The 16,481-nt window shown below is 36.9% G+C and overlaps 1 protein-coding gene across 4 annotated transcripts in view; it reads right to left on the reverse strand.

Annotated features, from left to right (window-relative positions):
• GNAS (GNAS complex locus) overlaps positions 1-16,481 on the reverse strand; it is a 158,513-nt gene that overhangs the window by 49,927 nt on the left and 92,105 nt on the right. For all 4 annotated transcript variants that reach the window (XM_055813806.1, XM_055813807.1, XM_055813809.1 and 1 more), the window contains exons 3-4: positions 7,005-7,059; positions 6,801-6,920 (exon numbers count right to left, since the gene is read on the reverse strand). In XM_055813806.1, the coding sequence (XP_055669781.1) occupies positions 6,801-6,920; positions 7,005-7,059 (175 nt within the window). The remainder of the gene's footprint in view (positions 1-6,800; positions 6,921-7,004; positions 7,060-16,481) is intronic.

Genomic DNA, 16,481 nt, shown 5'->3' on the forward strand with positions numbered 1-16,481 from the left:
CTCCCAGCACGGCTGCAGCAGCCATGTGGGACCACTGGGGAATTCCTGCGTATCTGAAAACGTGCCATTCGAGGTAACAATTGCTATGACAACTGCTGTCAAAAAAGATGGCCACCAGGAATTTCCTGGGACCCTGAAAACAAAGTTGTGCGATAGTATTTGCTTTGACTTATTAAAATAACGTCTAGTCACCAAGGAAGTCAGATACTTTACAATGTATTTTCATTTCAATTTTTCATAAAAAAAGCTTTGTGTCAACATAATATTTCTTAGTATGATACAATGGGCTAGTCGACAGCCTAACTAAAACTTGGGGTACTGCAGACTGAAGTTGGAATTAAAAAAAAAAAAATAATAAATGCTTCCAGTAAATAGGTTAGCAATGTCAGAATTTGGTAGATATTGCTATTCATTCATAAGAATAAAACATTCATACCAGGCATCTATCCACGTGGATGAAACCCAGAGATTTATTTGCAAATCATTACTAGTTACACGTTTTAGCTATGAGAAAGAGAAATTAAGTCAAGCGGCTGTGTACCTCAGAGTCCTATACTAAAAGAAGGCTTCAAAAGAACTCTTTAACTAATCTGTATTCAAGAATTTATTTCTGCTATTAAAGTATAGGAAAACCAGCTTCAAGTCTTGTTAAACTCTGATCAGGTAAACTCAATTGGATTATACAGAAGTCTATTTAGAAGGAGCTGCTCTGTGTAGATAAGATAATGGAGATTTAAGAAAAAAAAAAAAAAGTAAAGAGTAAAGATTACTTCAGAGGATCTAGTACCACATCACTCTGCTGATATGGTCTGTAATACTCCCCATACCTTTTCATTAACAACACTAACATTCTTGAGTTAAAAATACTTCACATATCCCCACTTTCTACCAGTTCTGCGCCTCAAGATGCATCTGGAAGATACACATTTTACCACTGTTTTACAGATAACAAGATCTATAGGGCATTAAAAAAAAGTATATAGGATATTGAGGTGAATTGCTCAAAATTATAGAGTCTGGACAAGAAAAAGCAAGAGCCTCCTGTTTTCTCGCTGTGATAGCTACCCAAATTGCACACAGCATTACCCAGACACCCAAGAAACCAGGCTCTGTCTCCCACCTTTCCCAGCCTCCCACGGGCATACCCAACACAGAAAATGTTTTGCCTATTTGTGCACCCCAAAATCTGTGATATTTGAGACAGCCTCATGGGAAACATCCTCCATTAAAGGGAATATGTTTGTCTTTACATTATAAAGCTAGTGACACTGTCAAACCAGAACCGCTCTCTTCTTCCATGATGTATTTAGACAGGAATAATAATACTATATCTATCATTATACACCTCAGGGTGATTATCTAGAGGTACGGGTAATTTTGTTCTGTTGCTTACATAATTAAGGAACACTTTCAGCAGTGAAGAAATCCCAGTTCACATCTTTTCTTACTGAGACTATATAATCTTCTTACTTTCTTGAAGATTTTGGGGTCAAAACAATTGTAAGGACTCCTATCCCCACCTCTGACCCTGCTGCACATTAATGTTTTACACAACTTGTACCACCTTATTTTGTACCACACTGCCTTCAGGCCATGTTGTAAACCAGCCCTCAAAACTGATCCCTGTTAAAAATAACCTCCCCAAAATAGAAGAGAGGAGTAAGGGTTACCAAGGTTATTTTTAACCTGGATCGGTTCAATGGTTTGATTTACGCTGGGGACCCAATGAAGGTTTTTCTGGCACAAGTGAGGGTGGCACATCATGGTGGGGAGGAGAGGGAAGGGATGGCTGTGGGCAGAGGGGATGCTAAGCTAGCTTTGAGGCTGAAGCCAGCATGTGGTAAAGCTCAGCCTCAAGGACACCACTCAAAAACCATAATAAAACTATTCAGCAGCACTGGTAGTGGGAGATTCAAAATAACTACAATGGAGCAGTGTAATAAAAAAATAAACTGGGACCAAAAAAACTGCAAACAATTTCACCAGCACCCTAAAAATTGTATCACCTCTTCTAAACACGTATTTTCCCCAATCTAGAGAGCCATAGGCTGCAGTGATTCCCTGGCCGTTTTGCATTTCAATAGCTAATATTCTGATTCTACTACTTTTTGAATACCATTTTTCTGAAGTTACTATGGTATTTTCAAGAGACATCTTCCTCAGTTGAATCCAGATCAATTAAAAATAGACAGTTGTAAATACTGTTCTGCTATTTTGGATAGCATTAAAACCAGAGAATTATAAAGGGACTGTGACCCAAAATAAATAGGTTTTATTTGGCAGCTTGGTTCAAACTGGTTGATCACGGAAAGAGAAATGTTCTTAGAATGAGAGGATTTCCTTTCCTCTTCTAAAAGTAAGAGCAAAAAGAAAGGGCTGAGAAAAAGGTCACTATTCTCGTTGGTACTAGGGATGAAGAAAATGTCCTAACCACTGTCTGGTACGCAGAACAGCAACAAAAGTACCACTTCTATAACCCAGCCAACCCAACACCACCCTAAATTTCAAACAGATACACACCTAGTTAGAATTACTGAAAATACTCATAAGGTTGATTTTTGACACTGAAGATGTACACATAACAACTGCGTTGAGCTAAATGCATCAAAGTACAATAGTTACAGAAATGCCATTTAGAAGCCTCAACTACGAGCACCATTTGCTTTTATTTTCCATTTTAACTGACGGAATAGTAGTAAAAACAGCCTGAAATTTTGATTTGTGAGGCTTTTGTTCTTATATACCACATTGATCCTATAAAGCATGTATTAATCTGGTCACACAGAAAATTTATTCCTACAAAGTTTAGCTACTGTGAGATAACTAAAAAAGCAGTTCTAGCAGAAACGCAGACAAGCTCTCAAATGTACTGCTCAAGCAAACCAACTAGTCTTGTCTCTACCAGAGTGCCTCAGTGATGAGCATAGCTCATTTTATAATTTCTAAATCACTTAACATATTTTTTTAAAAAACAAATGTATATTTATCATGATATAATCTTAAAGCACAAGCCCAACAGCAGTAATTACATGTATGCCTTCAGATCTGTACCAATACATCAACACATAGGTCACTACCTCATTTCTAAGCCTTTAACTAATGTGCATTCCCATTCAGCTCGATTATTAAAATTAAATGCTTCAGCTCTCTCAAATGAGTTCAGCTTGATTAACTTGGAGGCTTTCTTACTTCAGCTTTCTCCTTTGCTTAAAGCTATCATGCTGGCCTGTGACAATTTAATAGCATGACAAAAATCCAACTTGAGTAAAGGCAATGATAATGGTCCTCCTCAAATGATAATATTTCATAAAAAATTGGTACTGTAGTGTTTTGGGAAAAAAAAAAAAAGTTCTGCTTTCAGTACTTCTCTATGGAAAGCCTGATCTCTCTGATATTCTTAGTTCATTCAAACTAGCAGGGCTACACTGTTTTTGCAAGACCTAGTAATTTAATGTCCTGTCATTTTAGCAAGAGTATGTTTCCCAGTGATGCAGATAATACTACACACAATATTTATCAGTGCTGTTAGCAACAGATTACACAGACCTGATTAGACTTCTCTTATTTCCACTCTGCTCTGCACTAAAAAAAGGCTGTGCAACAAATCTTAACAATAATAAGGATAGATTCCTACCCCAAAAAGCAGCAAAGTATTTTGCAAAACTAAATCAGAACACCACCCATGGAGATACTGTGTCCTCAAGCGATTTCAGAAATCCACTACGAGCTAAGGCAGAAAATACTTCACATAAAAATACAACCTTAGTACTCAGTTGTTTTGCCTAGAATATAACTAATTAACATCCTCTGCAGGTTTTCAATGTGGTTGTGTTCCTAGACTTTTATCAATTCACTTCAGTCACATAGGTTTGGGTTTCTTTTTGTAATTTCCATTTTAGAAACTGCTGAAAACATACTGAAGACAGGACAAATTGGACCACTGGCTGTAAGAGTGAAACTGTTCTAGGTTCTTGCCAATGGCATATACAGTAAGGTGAAACAAAATGAAAGGACTACAACAGGAACTACAGATTTCATCTACTAAATATTGCAATACTTCAAATCACCAGCATGATACATGCTTGGTGTACACCTTGGTACATGAGTGCTCTTTCTCCCTACCTTCATGTTCTTCCTATGGCAGAGAAGAGCAGCATCAAATACTACACTGAGGTAAGATGCCTTCATAACAGCTGAAATATAATTCCCCATGAAGAAAATGGAAGAGACAGAAAGCAAGTTCTGCAACTCAAACTGGAAAGCATTACATACAGCTAACATTGCTAAAAATTCCCCTCCCTTCTTCTGTGTTAATATGCTATGCAAGAAAACATTCAGCTGCAAATTTATGAAATTCTCCCACCACAGTACTGGAGGGAAAAGCAGATAATCAGGATTTCCTTAGATATAAAGCATAGCTAGCATAAGGCTCTCCTTTCCACTTACGGAAACTTATTTTTTTCTTCAAGGTACTTTTAATTAATCTACAACAAAGTCAAAATTATTTTTATGGAGATACCCAAGGATCGTTTATTTCTGATACTACTGCACTGAGAATTGGAATCTAGGGACATTCTAGACCTTAACTTGATTTAAAATATGCAATTAAAACGCGGGTTCAGTTTTTCAGGTACCAAAGGACTATAACCTACATTCAGACAAACTCAGAATACGTGTTAGCTTATATAATCACCAAGGGCAGAGGAAGCCAACAACACGCCTTCAAAATTAGTGGCTAATGTATACCCAGTCTAAAACCTCAACCCTACAAACATTTACATATGAAAAGAGTTAATCATGCCAATGAAGCTAACCATTACTCAAAAGTTATGCACATGCCTAAACCTCTGTAGACTCAGGACTTAAAAATTTAAGACGATACCTTTGCTCAGAGAAGAAAAACTAGTTCTGTTAGCGCACTGTTATTCCTGAAGTTGGGTCATTCAACACATCAAAGACTCTTTACTGAACTTGAAATTAGTTATGGACCTGGGAAGTATATTTCTATTGCTTTAGACATCAAGTGCCATGTATCCTACCAGAGATAATACATATTGAATATTAATTTTCATATTTAAAAAAACCCCAACAGTTAATGTAATACATATACACTTGGCTTATTCACTTACCACTACATCTTGCTTTCAGGGGAAAGAAAAAAAATATTTTAAAAAAATCATTGCATTCCAATGGAATGGAAGAAATAAAACCCTCTGAGATAGAAGAGACAAGGAAAATCAAGTATTTCAGTATGAGGTAGGTCACAGGAACTTGACAGCATTGCTACAGACCACAACCTGAACTATCACAAAACAGTGGGCAGGAGGAGAGCTGCGGGCATGCAGCCAGCTCAGAGGCACACAGGGTGGAGTAAGTAGCCACTGTCTTTTCTCACAAATATTCTTACAAAACTATCTTCAATGCACAAAGTTTCCTATCCCCCCAGCAGGGGAGATCATCCATGAAGGGACCAAATACTCCTATGAATAACACTGACAAGAGTCAAAATTAAAGAGGTGTCACGTTAAAAAGAAATCTCCAAATCTCTCATTTATTTAAGATTCTTTAAGATAAAATGACTAATATTACATTTTAAGTGCTAGAGAAGAATCATGCACCTCCCCCTCCAACAACTCGTCTGTGTCTGCTGAACTTTGAAAATTACTGGATTTGAAGATTACAATGCCAGGATTTCCAATTAATGGCTAACAGCACATGACTTCTGCCTTGTACATTAAGTATACATTTTTGTTTGGGTGGTTTTTTTCTTTTAATAAAGGCTGACCAAAGCAAAGAAATTCCCAGAAGTAGCCACAGTTGCAAAAGGTAACTGTCATTGGTTTCACAGGCTAAGTTGTTCAATAATGTTTACGAAGCAGAGTTACGAAAACCTTGCTGCGGTGCAAAGTATCCCACTATCTTACTACTACTTGCACTTGCACTTTCCTTTCAAGCATCTGGGACTGACTACTGCTGGACACAAAATTCTGTTGTAAATGGCTCATGATTTTGATACATCATCATCATTCCTACCCTTGGTCCTCTGGTACAGTGCACAGAGAGAGAATAAAAACTTCAACACACTCTTGTATTACTGCAAGTATAAGGTACTTCAAGATAATTAATAAAAATATCTTCTCAGAGTTTAAGAGTTCAGTGTTTACAAACTGTATTTTCATGGGCTTCTGCTACTAGCCTGGTTGAGACACAGTAGAAATTAATCACAGTGAGCGGGCACAAAGTTATACCATCAACAAAATAATTATACTTTCTGCATTTATTCTAGGACTGCTGGCATTTTGAATGATTAACTAGGACTGGGAGGGTTGGGGCAAGGACATAGCGTGTGCAGCCTTTGCAAAAAGTCTGGCTGACACAGCTGTCAGAGAACATCTGAATCAGCAAGAAAACTACTATTCTTCCAAAAGAGAAAAATACAGTATCACTAAATGCCAGCTAATCATCAACAGACTGCTGCATTTATCTTCATGCCTTTTGGGCAGGGCAATTCCCAACAATATCCAAACTTTACTGCCAGCACTGTTCATCTTAACTCTGTAGCCGATTATTTCAGCAGAGCACAAGAATGTAGACAAATGACTCTGTGTTCATGAAGTCTCAGCTTGAATATTCTAGTCGTGTTGCTATATACTTTATTTGATTAGCACTGACCAAAGATACCTACTGTAGTAATTCCCGAAGAGCAGTTCACTGTATTTTGTAAATGTTTACTACAGTGCAATGAAATACAATTATTTGCAAAAAAGCATAGCTGCCGCCATTTTCAACTATTTACTTACCGGTGGGAAATCAAAGTCTATCTGGTTAGCTAAATTTAAGATGTAGTCGATTCGAAACTGGTTCTCTGGATTGGCTAGTTCAACTGGAGGTGCCAAATTGCCCATTGCTGTCACTATTGTCTGCAAGAAATAAAAATAAAATACTGTAGAGAGCGTCTAAATAGCTAGCTTTGAATAATTAGAAACAATAGCTCATAAGTTTACCTCTATAGCTTCTTTAATATTGTTTTTAATATCTTGAATTTTCATTTTCTTCTCCCTGTAATAAAAAAAATACATTATTAAATTTATAAGCCATACCTTTTGGAAAGAGAACATGAGAAGTTTTCTATCAAAACTGCACTGTCATTATTGACTAAAGTGCTCTCAGTCACTGAATACTTTTGTAGATAGACTTGATTAAATACAACTTTTCTGCTTAAACAGTAAACATCTATTTGTATCCAAAACTCAGTATCTAATTATGCTTAAATAAAAACTTACTGCAGTCTTAGACTGGGACTAAGACATTCTGCAAAATCAAACAGATTTTGATTCATTTGAATGCAAAATACTAGACATACATGCAATTATTTAGAAAAGCATAAACTGGAGACAGAGAAAAAAATGGGTAAGTTATTAAAAGTAGAAACAAGTAAAAGGAGATCAAAGAACCTCAAAGTACAAAAAAATTGAAGAACAAAAATTATGTCAAAGCAGAAAAAGCTAGAGCAGAGAAGTCAACCTGACAGAGACATTCAAACCAACAGTTTGTATATAAAATCTAAAATAAATAATAAAGGGCTAATCCAAATATGTAAAATTACCATTTAACTACAAGCAGAAGAGTAGGCTAGAAAACCACTTGGAATGCTCTATATGAGCATTATCATTTGGGATTAACTGCAGCCAAATAAAGTGTAACAGGCTCAAACAAACTGCAGTGTGAACCATTGCCTCTGTATCTGTATTGTGTTTTATATCAAATCTGACAATAGTTACTTTCAATGCTAAATAGTGCTATCAAATGAACTGCATGATACAAACATTTGATATAACCAGGAATTAGCATCCTAAAGGTATTACTAGTATTGGAGTCTGTAAACTGTAACTTGGTTGTAATGTAGTATTACAACATTTTTACATTAATTTCTTGCTATACACAGCATAAAACTACTACTTTGAGGTAAACCAAGTTAGCCATGTAATTACTAAAAAACTCCCTGCTAAATTGTCTAAATGACCTTTTAATCTTAATTAAACTGTTTTTACAGAATGTTTTCATTATCTGAATATTTATACAAACTATTTTTAGAGTTTTTTTCATTTTGAAAACTAACATTTTCCAGCATAGTATCCTAGAGATTTTAAATTACCAACCATGTGTTTTCTTTTCTACCCTTTAAAAGGTAGTGCTCACACTTTCAGCTTGCCAACTATAGCTTGAAAACTTAATGTTACTGATGTAATTAAGTACTCATATTACAAATGGGGTTTTATCACTTTTTCCTTTCTATAACTATTCACAACCACCAACCAAAACGAAACTGAAAGCACATTCACCAATCAAGAATGCAGAACAGCAGAAAAAGTACTGCTTTAATAACAAGGCAGACGCAGATGTCCAAGAATACTGAAAATGCTGGTTATCAAATGAAAGATTAATGAAACTTTTGTTAAGTGAAAGGGTCAAGGAAAACACCGCTGTGCCAGCTGCATGTTACACTGCCTTTTAGATATAAATATGGTGGAACTTCCTATACATCCCACAGTTGTGAAAGCATGATTGCAATGCAAGTGCTGCTCTTGGAGATGGAAAGCAAACAGCAGTATCAGATCATCTCACTCAGGATGACTTAGCTGTGTACAGAACATGTCTGAATCAGCAGCAGAACTCTACCAAACAGAAATACGATTATCCCTCAAGATCAGCTCCTCATCACTGACCACTGCATATATTCTCAAAACTTTGGGGAAGGCAAGGAAGGTCAGTGAAGCTTGATGCAGAAAGAAAATGAAATGATCAATAATCAGATGTAAATTCTTGTTTCCCCTAGACTTCTTAATCTACCTACAGACCACCTTATTCCTGAAGACTACCACTTTTTTTACTTCAAGGATCTGGCATTGCTGATGGGAACAAGGCAGTCAGACAAGGCAGGCCAAAAGCACTGAACTAAGGAAAATAACTAAGACAGGAAAAGAGGGAAAACTGAGGCCTTTTCACCCTCTTCCTTCCCATCTTCAATGCTTTCTATTGCCACAGGTCTCAAGAAACTCTCCATGCTGCAAACCCAGACTTAGGGAGGTGTACAAAGACTCTTATTTTTCAGTTACTGCAGATACGCTTTCAAAAACATCTGCCACTTTTGTCTGTTTTTAAAAAATTATGTTCCTTTATTTAAAAAAATGCAAATAATGGTATGAAAGCAGGAAATGTTTATCCATGACAGTGTAAGCAATTTGTCCGGCTTGATTTTGCCTCCGATTTTCAGCTGGGTCTCGAACTTAATGAAACGTATCTAGCTACTGCCCCATGGAGATCAAAAGGGCAACGGATATGCTGGAAGTTAAACAAGATACCAGTATATTTAAATGATTAAGTAAAGAAATAATATTCAGTCATGTTGCTTTGTTTTGGAACATCAATAGAAAGACAGAAATTTAGAAAGTATTCTAGTTTGGTTTTTGGTTGTTTCAGCAAACTGTAGTTACGCTGTCTCCCCGGAACACTTACAGATAACTGCCTCAAAGTATCAGCTAAGTACACATTTACCTACGTTACTCTTCCATACCATACAATAAAACATAATGTTTTATTATAGGTTTGGTCCAGCCTTCACATTTACACCTCTTCACTGATCCTCATGCTATTAGCAGCACTGCAGAATGATAATGAATATGGAGTGATGTAAAACTCCAGCAACTGAACTGCTTGATAACCATCATCATCTTTACAACAAGAATACTCATAGTTCCTATTTCTGGTTTTGTTGCCATGGCCCTATAGCATGCCCAGTAAACAAGGAATCTTATTACACAGCAATGAATGTATCATGTCGTTTTGTGTTTTGTAATGTTTACTAAGCATAAATTTTCCATGACAATGAGATAGTTCATCCTTCTGGAACTCAACGTGTTCATCAATCACCCATCCAATACCTTACATGCAAATTCTAACTTCAAAAAAAGAAAGGTGAAATTAATTTTGTTCAGCGACTAATGAAATGCAGTAAACAAGAGCCAAGCCCCACCTCTGCTGTCTCTCGATCTGCCAAAATTGTTTTAGAGAAATCCCAGACAGGTTGCACCTCAGATTTCCAAAAGTAATTAAACTTCATTTTCCCCAACAACAAAGATTGACTATTCAGCTTAGAAACAGATTCTTGCTTTTTTCATTTTTGTTTCTGGGTGCTGCACAATCACCAAAACTCCAAAAGAAAAAAGCCGTGGTCCTAAAATGTTTTCATCTGGAACAGACTGAGCATATTGGGAATGGCACCATGCTATCCTGGCTAATGAATGACTGATGTCTCTGCAGGCCTGTTCTGTATCTTTAGATGCCATGGGTTAATAAGGTCGTATTTTTAATCTTGTTTAAAACTTTTGCTTAGGCTGTGTAGGGTAAGCCAAACAAAGCATTAAACTCTATTAGTTGAGGATTATAAGAAAAATCTCAAATCCTGCTGTTTTCAATATTTAAATGGGCCAAAGCAAAGCTGCACATAGCTTTCAGGAAAACTAATAAAGTCTATTTTAGGCACTATGAAAAAAGATGACATTTTATTTCAAATAACATAAAATCAGAATGACATAAAAGGTCATGAAAATCAAATATTCCTTGAAAACAAACCTAATCAGTATTTAATAAAGAACTTCTCCACCTGTGGCTGAGCTTTACTATTAAAATGGCAACATTTTTACTCAGACTTTATCAAATCCTATGCAATGAACAAATTACCAAACGGATTATAAGAAACCAAACTAATTTAATTTTAATGTTATTTTCTGGTTTACCTTCCAGATAATATGAATAACCATTACTTGAAAAACTATTTAAAGTTTAAAAAGAACATTTTGGAGGACCAAGGATTCAGCTCACCCAGTATAAACATCTCACAGGCAGAAGTTAAAAAAATCTGGTGCTGAAATGAATGGTCAAAACATGTCATTTTATTTTTTTTTTTTAAAAAGAAAAAAGTAGTAATAAATCCTGTTACCCCTTTATGCCATTAATCTAAATTCCTGAAAGCAGGTAAGTTTGAATTTCTTCATCACGACTGGAAAGTTAAGAAGCCATACACCTTGTTGCAAAGTTCTGTTCAACAGACAGAGTTCAGACAAGACTGAAGAGAAAAATACAAAGAACTACCTAGTTTTAAATTAGAATGTAATATATTCTTTTTTCCAGCAAAAAAAAGAAAATTTTATTAACAGAAACAAAGTGATTTGTTTCTCCAAACCCTACAAACTCACAAGACAGCTACAAAAAACTTCCAAAATGCACAGAGGGCAAAGCAACAGCAATAAAATTTATTTTTCCTTTAGAAGGCAAGATAGCCAAAGTAATACAGCACTATTGTTTTAACATATATCAATTATCTAAGTTAGTGGCGAAAACTTCCCCACATCTCTCCCAAATCCCCTGATTATACTGGAAACTCCACACTTTTAATATAGGAATATTTTAGGAACCAAACATTAGACAGTGTCATGAAGAACACTGTGAAGAAGTGAATTTAGTGCTGTGGGATACATCATTTGAGGGAAAGTAAAAAGACTTTGATCAGATAATATGCATCAGAAAAAGGCTTTTAATGAGGGTAAATTATGATTGCCAATTAATCCCATTATGAACATGGGCTAAAAAAAGAACGTACTCTGGAACATGAATTTTTAAAACGTGAATACAGAATAATGAAACATAATTTGCATATTGCAGATATAAATGCTAGCTTTCATTTTTGAAAAATGTAACTTTCTTTCTCAATTTGTCTTTTAACATAATATCCTATGTGCAACATTAGCATAATAAATAATGCCACACAAAGATTTGCAATTTAATAGTCTGTATATGTTATCTCAGAAGTGAGCCTTTCCAGAATCCTGAGGGGTATGTAACTGCATGGGCAGAGTACACCATGCGACACAAGGACACCTACTATTTTAAAATGTCTGGGTTTGTATTATATAATAATTCCCCTAAAGTGTGTTAAAATGTTCTTTATTAATTATGTTGCCAATTTTTGTTGTTCTCTGGGTGCCGTTTTATATATTTTATGCTGTTTAAATATTTAGAAATATTAAAAATATTTTTATTTTAATAAAAAAGCAGAGTCTCTCCTTAAACTTGTATTACAAAATGTACATGCCTAGCAAGTATATATAACCATTTAAAATGTAATCACATAATGTTAACACAGAGCATTAACCTTTGTCATCTTCACCGGGTTGTAAACAGCCTGGCTTCTATCACCTTCAGCTCTCAGTGTAATGCATAAATTACTTTTATTTCTGACCCACTGTCAAACTTCACTCTCTCTTGAACTTGCTGACATAACAACTCTATCTAGTGAAAAGCTTCTCTTGCCCTGTGCAGAGAACTGCCAGTTAGGTGAATCAATTTGCAAGCGTAAGAACGAGAGTAAAAAATTTCACAAAACAATTAATTTGCCTCTGGCTTTTTATAAGAGAAAATGACATTGCTGTGTTTAAACACAGGTGCATCTCTGTTTGCTTTCAGTTATTACCAACAAATGTGAACACACAGGGAAGTAGCTACGGGCTGTCCTCTTTCTGCTCACCTTCAAAAACCCATCGCAATTACACACTGGAAGCAAATGAAAGGTTAATACATCAGTTTCATTTTAAAACACAATTCAGTTCTTTGACGGACAGTCATGTACTTCACAGGCACATGGGCTTTAAACATAGTTATTCATCTAAATATGGCGTCTTTGATGCAGTGAAACGTGCTCATGGATTTCATAAACATTCCATAAAATCTGCATTAAAATTTGTTTACTGCACTTTATGGAAGTTAACAAAAATGCGAACAGCACTACCTGCCAATCCACCTCGTAAAAACAGAGCAGTGCAGTCAAGATCTTCAGACAGAAGACCACAAACAAGGAAATTCAATTAAGATTTTTCTACCAATCCACATTACAAAAATTCTGTGGTACTTTACAATTCAACAATAAGATAAATTTGGGTTAGCAGCCTGGGTTATTTCTAAGAGAGAAACATGGCAATTATCTCAAAATGTAACAGCTACAACGGCAAACAGGGCAGAGGCCAAGTTAGAGGCACTTGAAAAACAGGGGGGGAAAGAGGTGCCTGAACTATTCAGAGTGAAGCTGAAATAATTCCTCTTAGACCTGTGACAAAAGTACCAGTTTTACAGACAAAACTGTTAAAATGTGACAGGAAAAACCACTGAATATCTTTTGCAAATCAAACTCTTCAATTATATCACACCACAGAGATATACCTCAGTAATTCTGCACACTTCAAAGAGATTTTCTATTCCGTACTGTTTAAGAACAAGAAGAACAAGCACATGCAGTACCATGGGACAGGAGCCACCATGCACCGGCTGCACGGCAGGAACTGTACAGCCTTCCACAGCACGCACGAGTTACTGGGCTCCTCACTCACAGAATTGAAAGCGAGTTTCTAACCACATTAATACTTTGTTCTTGATTACTTCATCTTACAAGGTGAGAGAGTTAAGTTACCCAAAGGCACAGCTAGCTGACAAAATGTAATCTAAAGCACTCTACACAGTCAATGCCACGCTGGTAACACTAACCATGTATGTACCAAGCACCTCACTGAAAGGAACAGACCCCTATTGCTGCTGGATGCAGAAACTTCGTTTCCCCTCCCTAATACCATGCTCTTCTTCTTACTCTACCTGTTACCTCCAATATCTACTTCACTTTGAAGACACGTGGTTTTAGGTCTCCAAGATTCTGGGTAACAACACATTGTACCATCCAGCTACCAAAAATGATCTCCTGTCAGAAGAGAGCATAGGCTAGTCACTTTCTCTACAAGTAACACCTTTTGGAAAAAAGAAATGCCCAACAGACTGAATATACTTCAATTTAAAGACATGGTTAAAAACTGCATTGCACAGATCTAATTGTGACCTAAGTGATTTGGGAGAACTTAATTCAATAATCCCCTGAAGCATAATCACTTTCACACACACGCACAGAGCAATATAAAATAGACAATACATACAGGGCTTCCACAAGCTCCCTTTTAAGTATTGGGAAAAGCACTATAAACTGCTTTACCATTGCTTGTTTTAATATGTTACAGTATCTATCTGCATGAGTTACATGCATATCTTACTATGTGGCCATAAAATGAACATATGATAAGAGGTATAAGTGCAAAGAGATACCTTCTATTCATGGAATGACAGAATCATTCTCTAAGTTATAAGGTAAGAAATACAGATTACTGAAGCACTGATAAAAAAATGCATCACAGCTCTGTGAGAGCAGAGATTATTTCATTTTTGATCATTATTTACACTGGAGCATTAGGGGTTCGGGGTGTGATTTGTTTCTTATCTTAGGGAACAGTACCATCATGAAATTACTATGAATTAAGTCAAAGTTTACATTTGTTCTATCTGCTCATTGTGACACCCCAGGTGTAAACGTTACCCTGCCTACCCGGCTATCTGACAGAAGCCTGGCTGTGGACAGCCTTGGCTCGGGGTGAAGCTCACGGAGCCGGGTGAGCGGCTGGACACACGGCCCGGCTCTGCCCCGAGGGCTGCACTGGCAGGCACAGCCCAGGCACATGGCACCCTGGGCACACCATCTGCCCACAGGGATGTGCCACAGGGATGCTATTCTGGCTCTAAGCCACCTTGGGGCTCCCCTTTGACTTTTCGAATTCCTACGTAAAAAACAGTTTAACTTTTTTACACCTAACTGGCACAAAAGAGACCATCACAGACCCAATATTAAGAAGCATAATTCTCCTTATGCTCCTCCATTTACCTCAGCTAATTAACTAGCAACGGTCCAGGTAAGGAATGAAAATAGAAGCGTTCAAAAAGAGCTCTGTGATGTATGAGGTTGACAAAGGCCCTTTAATTCATACCGTGCAGTTAAACACACTTGTAAATTGCAACTTGGCCTCTAGTTCTTCAGGCATGCATACAGAGGATAACACACCAATTTTGTTTTCTAGCTCTATGTACAGATAATTAAGCATATTACAATAAAAGGCATCCTCAAACATTCAATATTCTCTTTAGATGCTCGATACAATAATTAACAAGGCTGGAGTCTTCAGAGTACACTTTGTGATTCTGTTCCAGTACAGAAGCACACCTCTCAGAACCAGAGGGAACAGGAGTATTCAAGTCAAACTTGCTGAATCATCTTGCCTTGTACATAAAATTCTGAGGAACATATACTCTTTTGAGATAACCATTTCAAACTGCTCTTAGGAAGCACCAAAGACCTTTTTTTTTTTTTTTTTTTTTTTTTTTAGTTAATTTAAGCACTGGATGTGGTGGTCATAATTAACACAGGGAAAAAAGGGAACATGCACATTAGCCGTCATCTTTTTGAAACGTCTATGTCCAAATGTGCAATAGCACTGAAATACAGCACACACCACCTCTCAGGACATAAGTCTCTGCTGTTTCAGGCTGTCTGCTTGTACAGCCATCCTTCACAGCAAATCCAATCTACTAGGGTCTCCTGAGTTACCTGATTGGGCCTATCAGTCTCTTCATGTCCAGAAAAAAATACTGCCATGTGAGTACATACTGACCACACGCTGCAGCACCACGGATCAACAGAAGGTGCTGTTACAACCATGCTATTTGCTCTGATGTTCCTCACTTCATCCTTGGTACTGCACAGACTTTGCTTTAAAATACAAGCAGGTAATGGCAGCCTTACTGGGGGTCTTGTTCTTACCTTTGTTTTCAGGCACTTCCAAAGCACTTTTCTCTAAGCTTTGACACACTGATTTGACGAGCACCCTAAGAGCATCGTTTGCTCTGCCACCGTTTTGTAGACGTCTGTATTCTAGTAATTTCTTCAACCAGGGTTGGGTATGAAGCTTTGCAAAGAGGGCGATCACATCCCAGAGCTCTTCAGGGGTTCATGTACAAGAATGAGAGGAATACCTCCTGTAATGGCTAATGACCTCACTGCTACTTAAAACCAACAAAGTACATAGCTGGCTAAGTGCCAGTATTAAATAGAAAGAAGCCCTAAAACAAAAATGGCTGGAGCACTGGATGCTAAATAAGTACACACACAGAGACCAGCCAAAGCAGGATGCAATGTGGTAGGGAAGACACTAATGAGGCAGATCGAAGATGGTCAGTCCTGAAAATCCTTTGGTTTTTTTAGTGAATGTCATCTCCATTATAATCTGAAACACTGCTGCCATGTGATCTTGTAGACAGGTGATCTGGAAGGTGCTTACCTCTAACAGTGACAAAACCCAAGGACTTTAATCCAAAACCCTGCACGTTGGCTTGTAAGACACAGATGTCAGAAGGAAAACAGCACAACAGAAACGGAAAAAGGGGAAGGATCAAATTCATACAATGTGACATCCTACCAGAAACGAGGTATATTCTACAAAACATGTTTTCTACAAGCATTCTCTGTAACTTTTGTCTGAATTACCTACTTTTATTCTCATTCC

This window comes from Falco peregrinus, chromosome 9, assembly GCF_023634155.1.
Source record: "Falco peregrinus isolate bFalPer1 chromosome 9, bFalPer1.pri, whole genome shotgun sequence".
Classification (NCBI taxonomy): domain Eukaryota; kingdom Metazoa; phylum Chordata; class Aves; order Falconiformes; family Falconidae; genus Falco; species Falco peregrinus.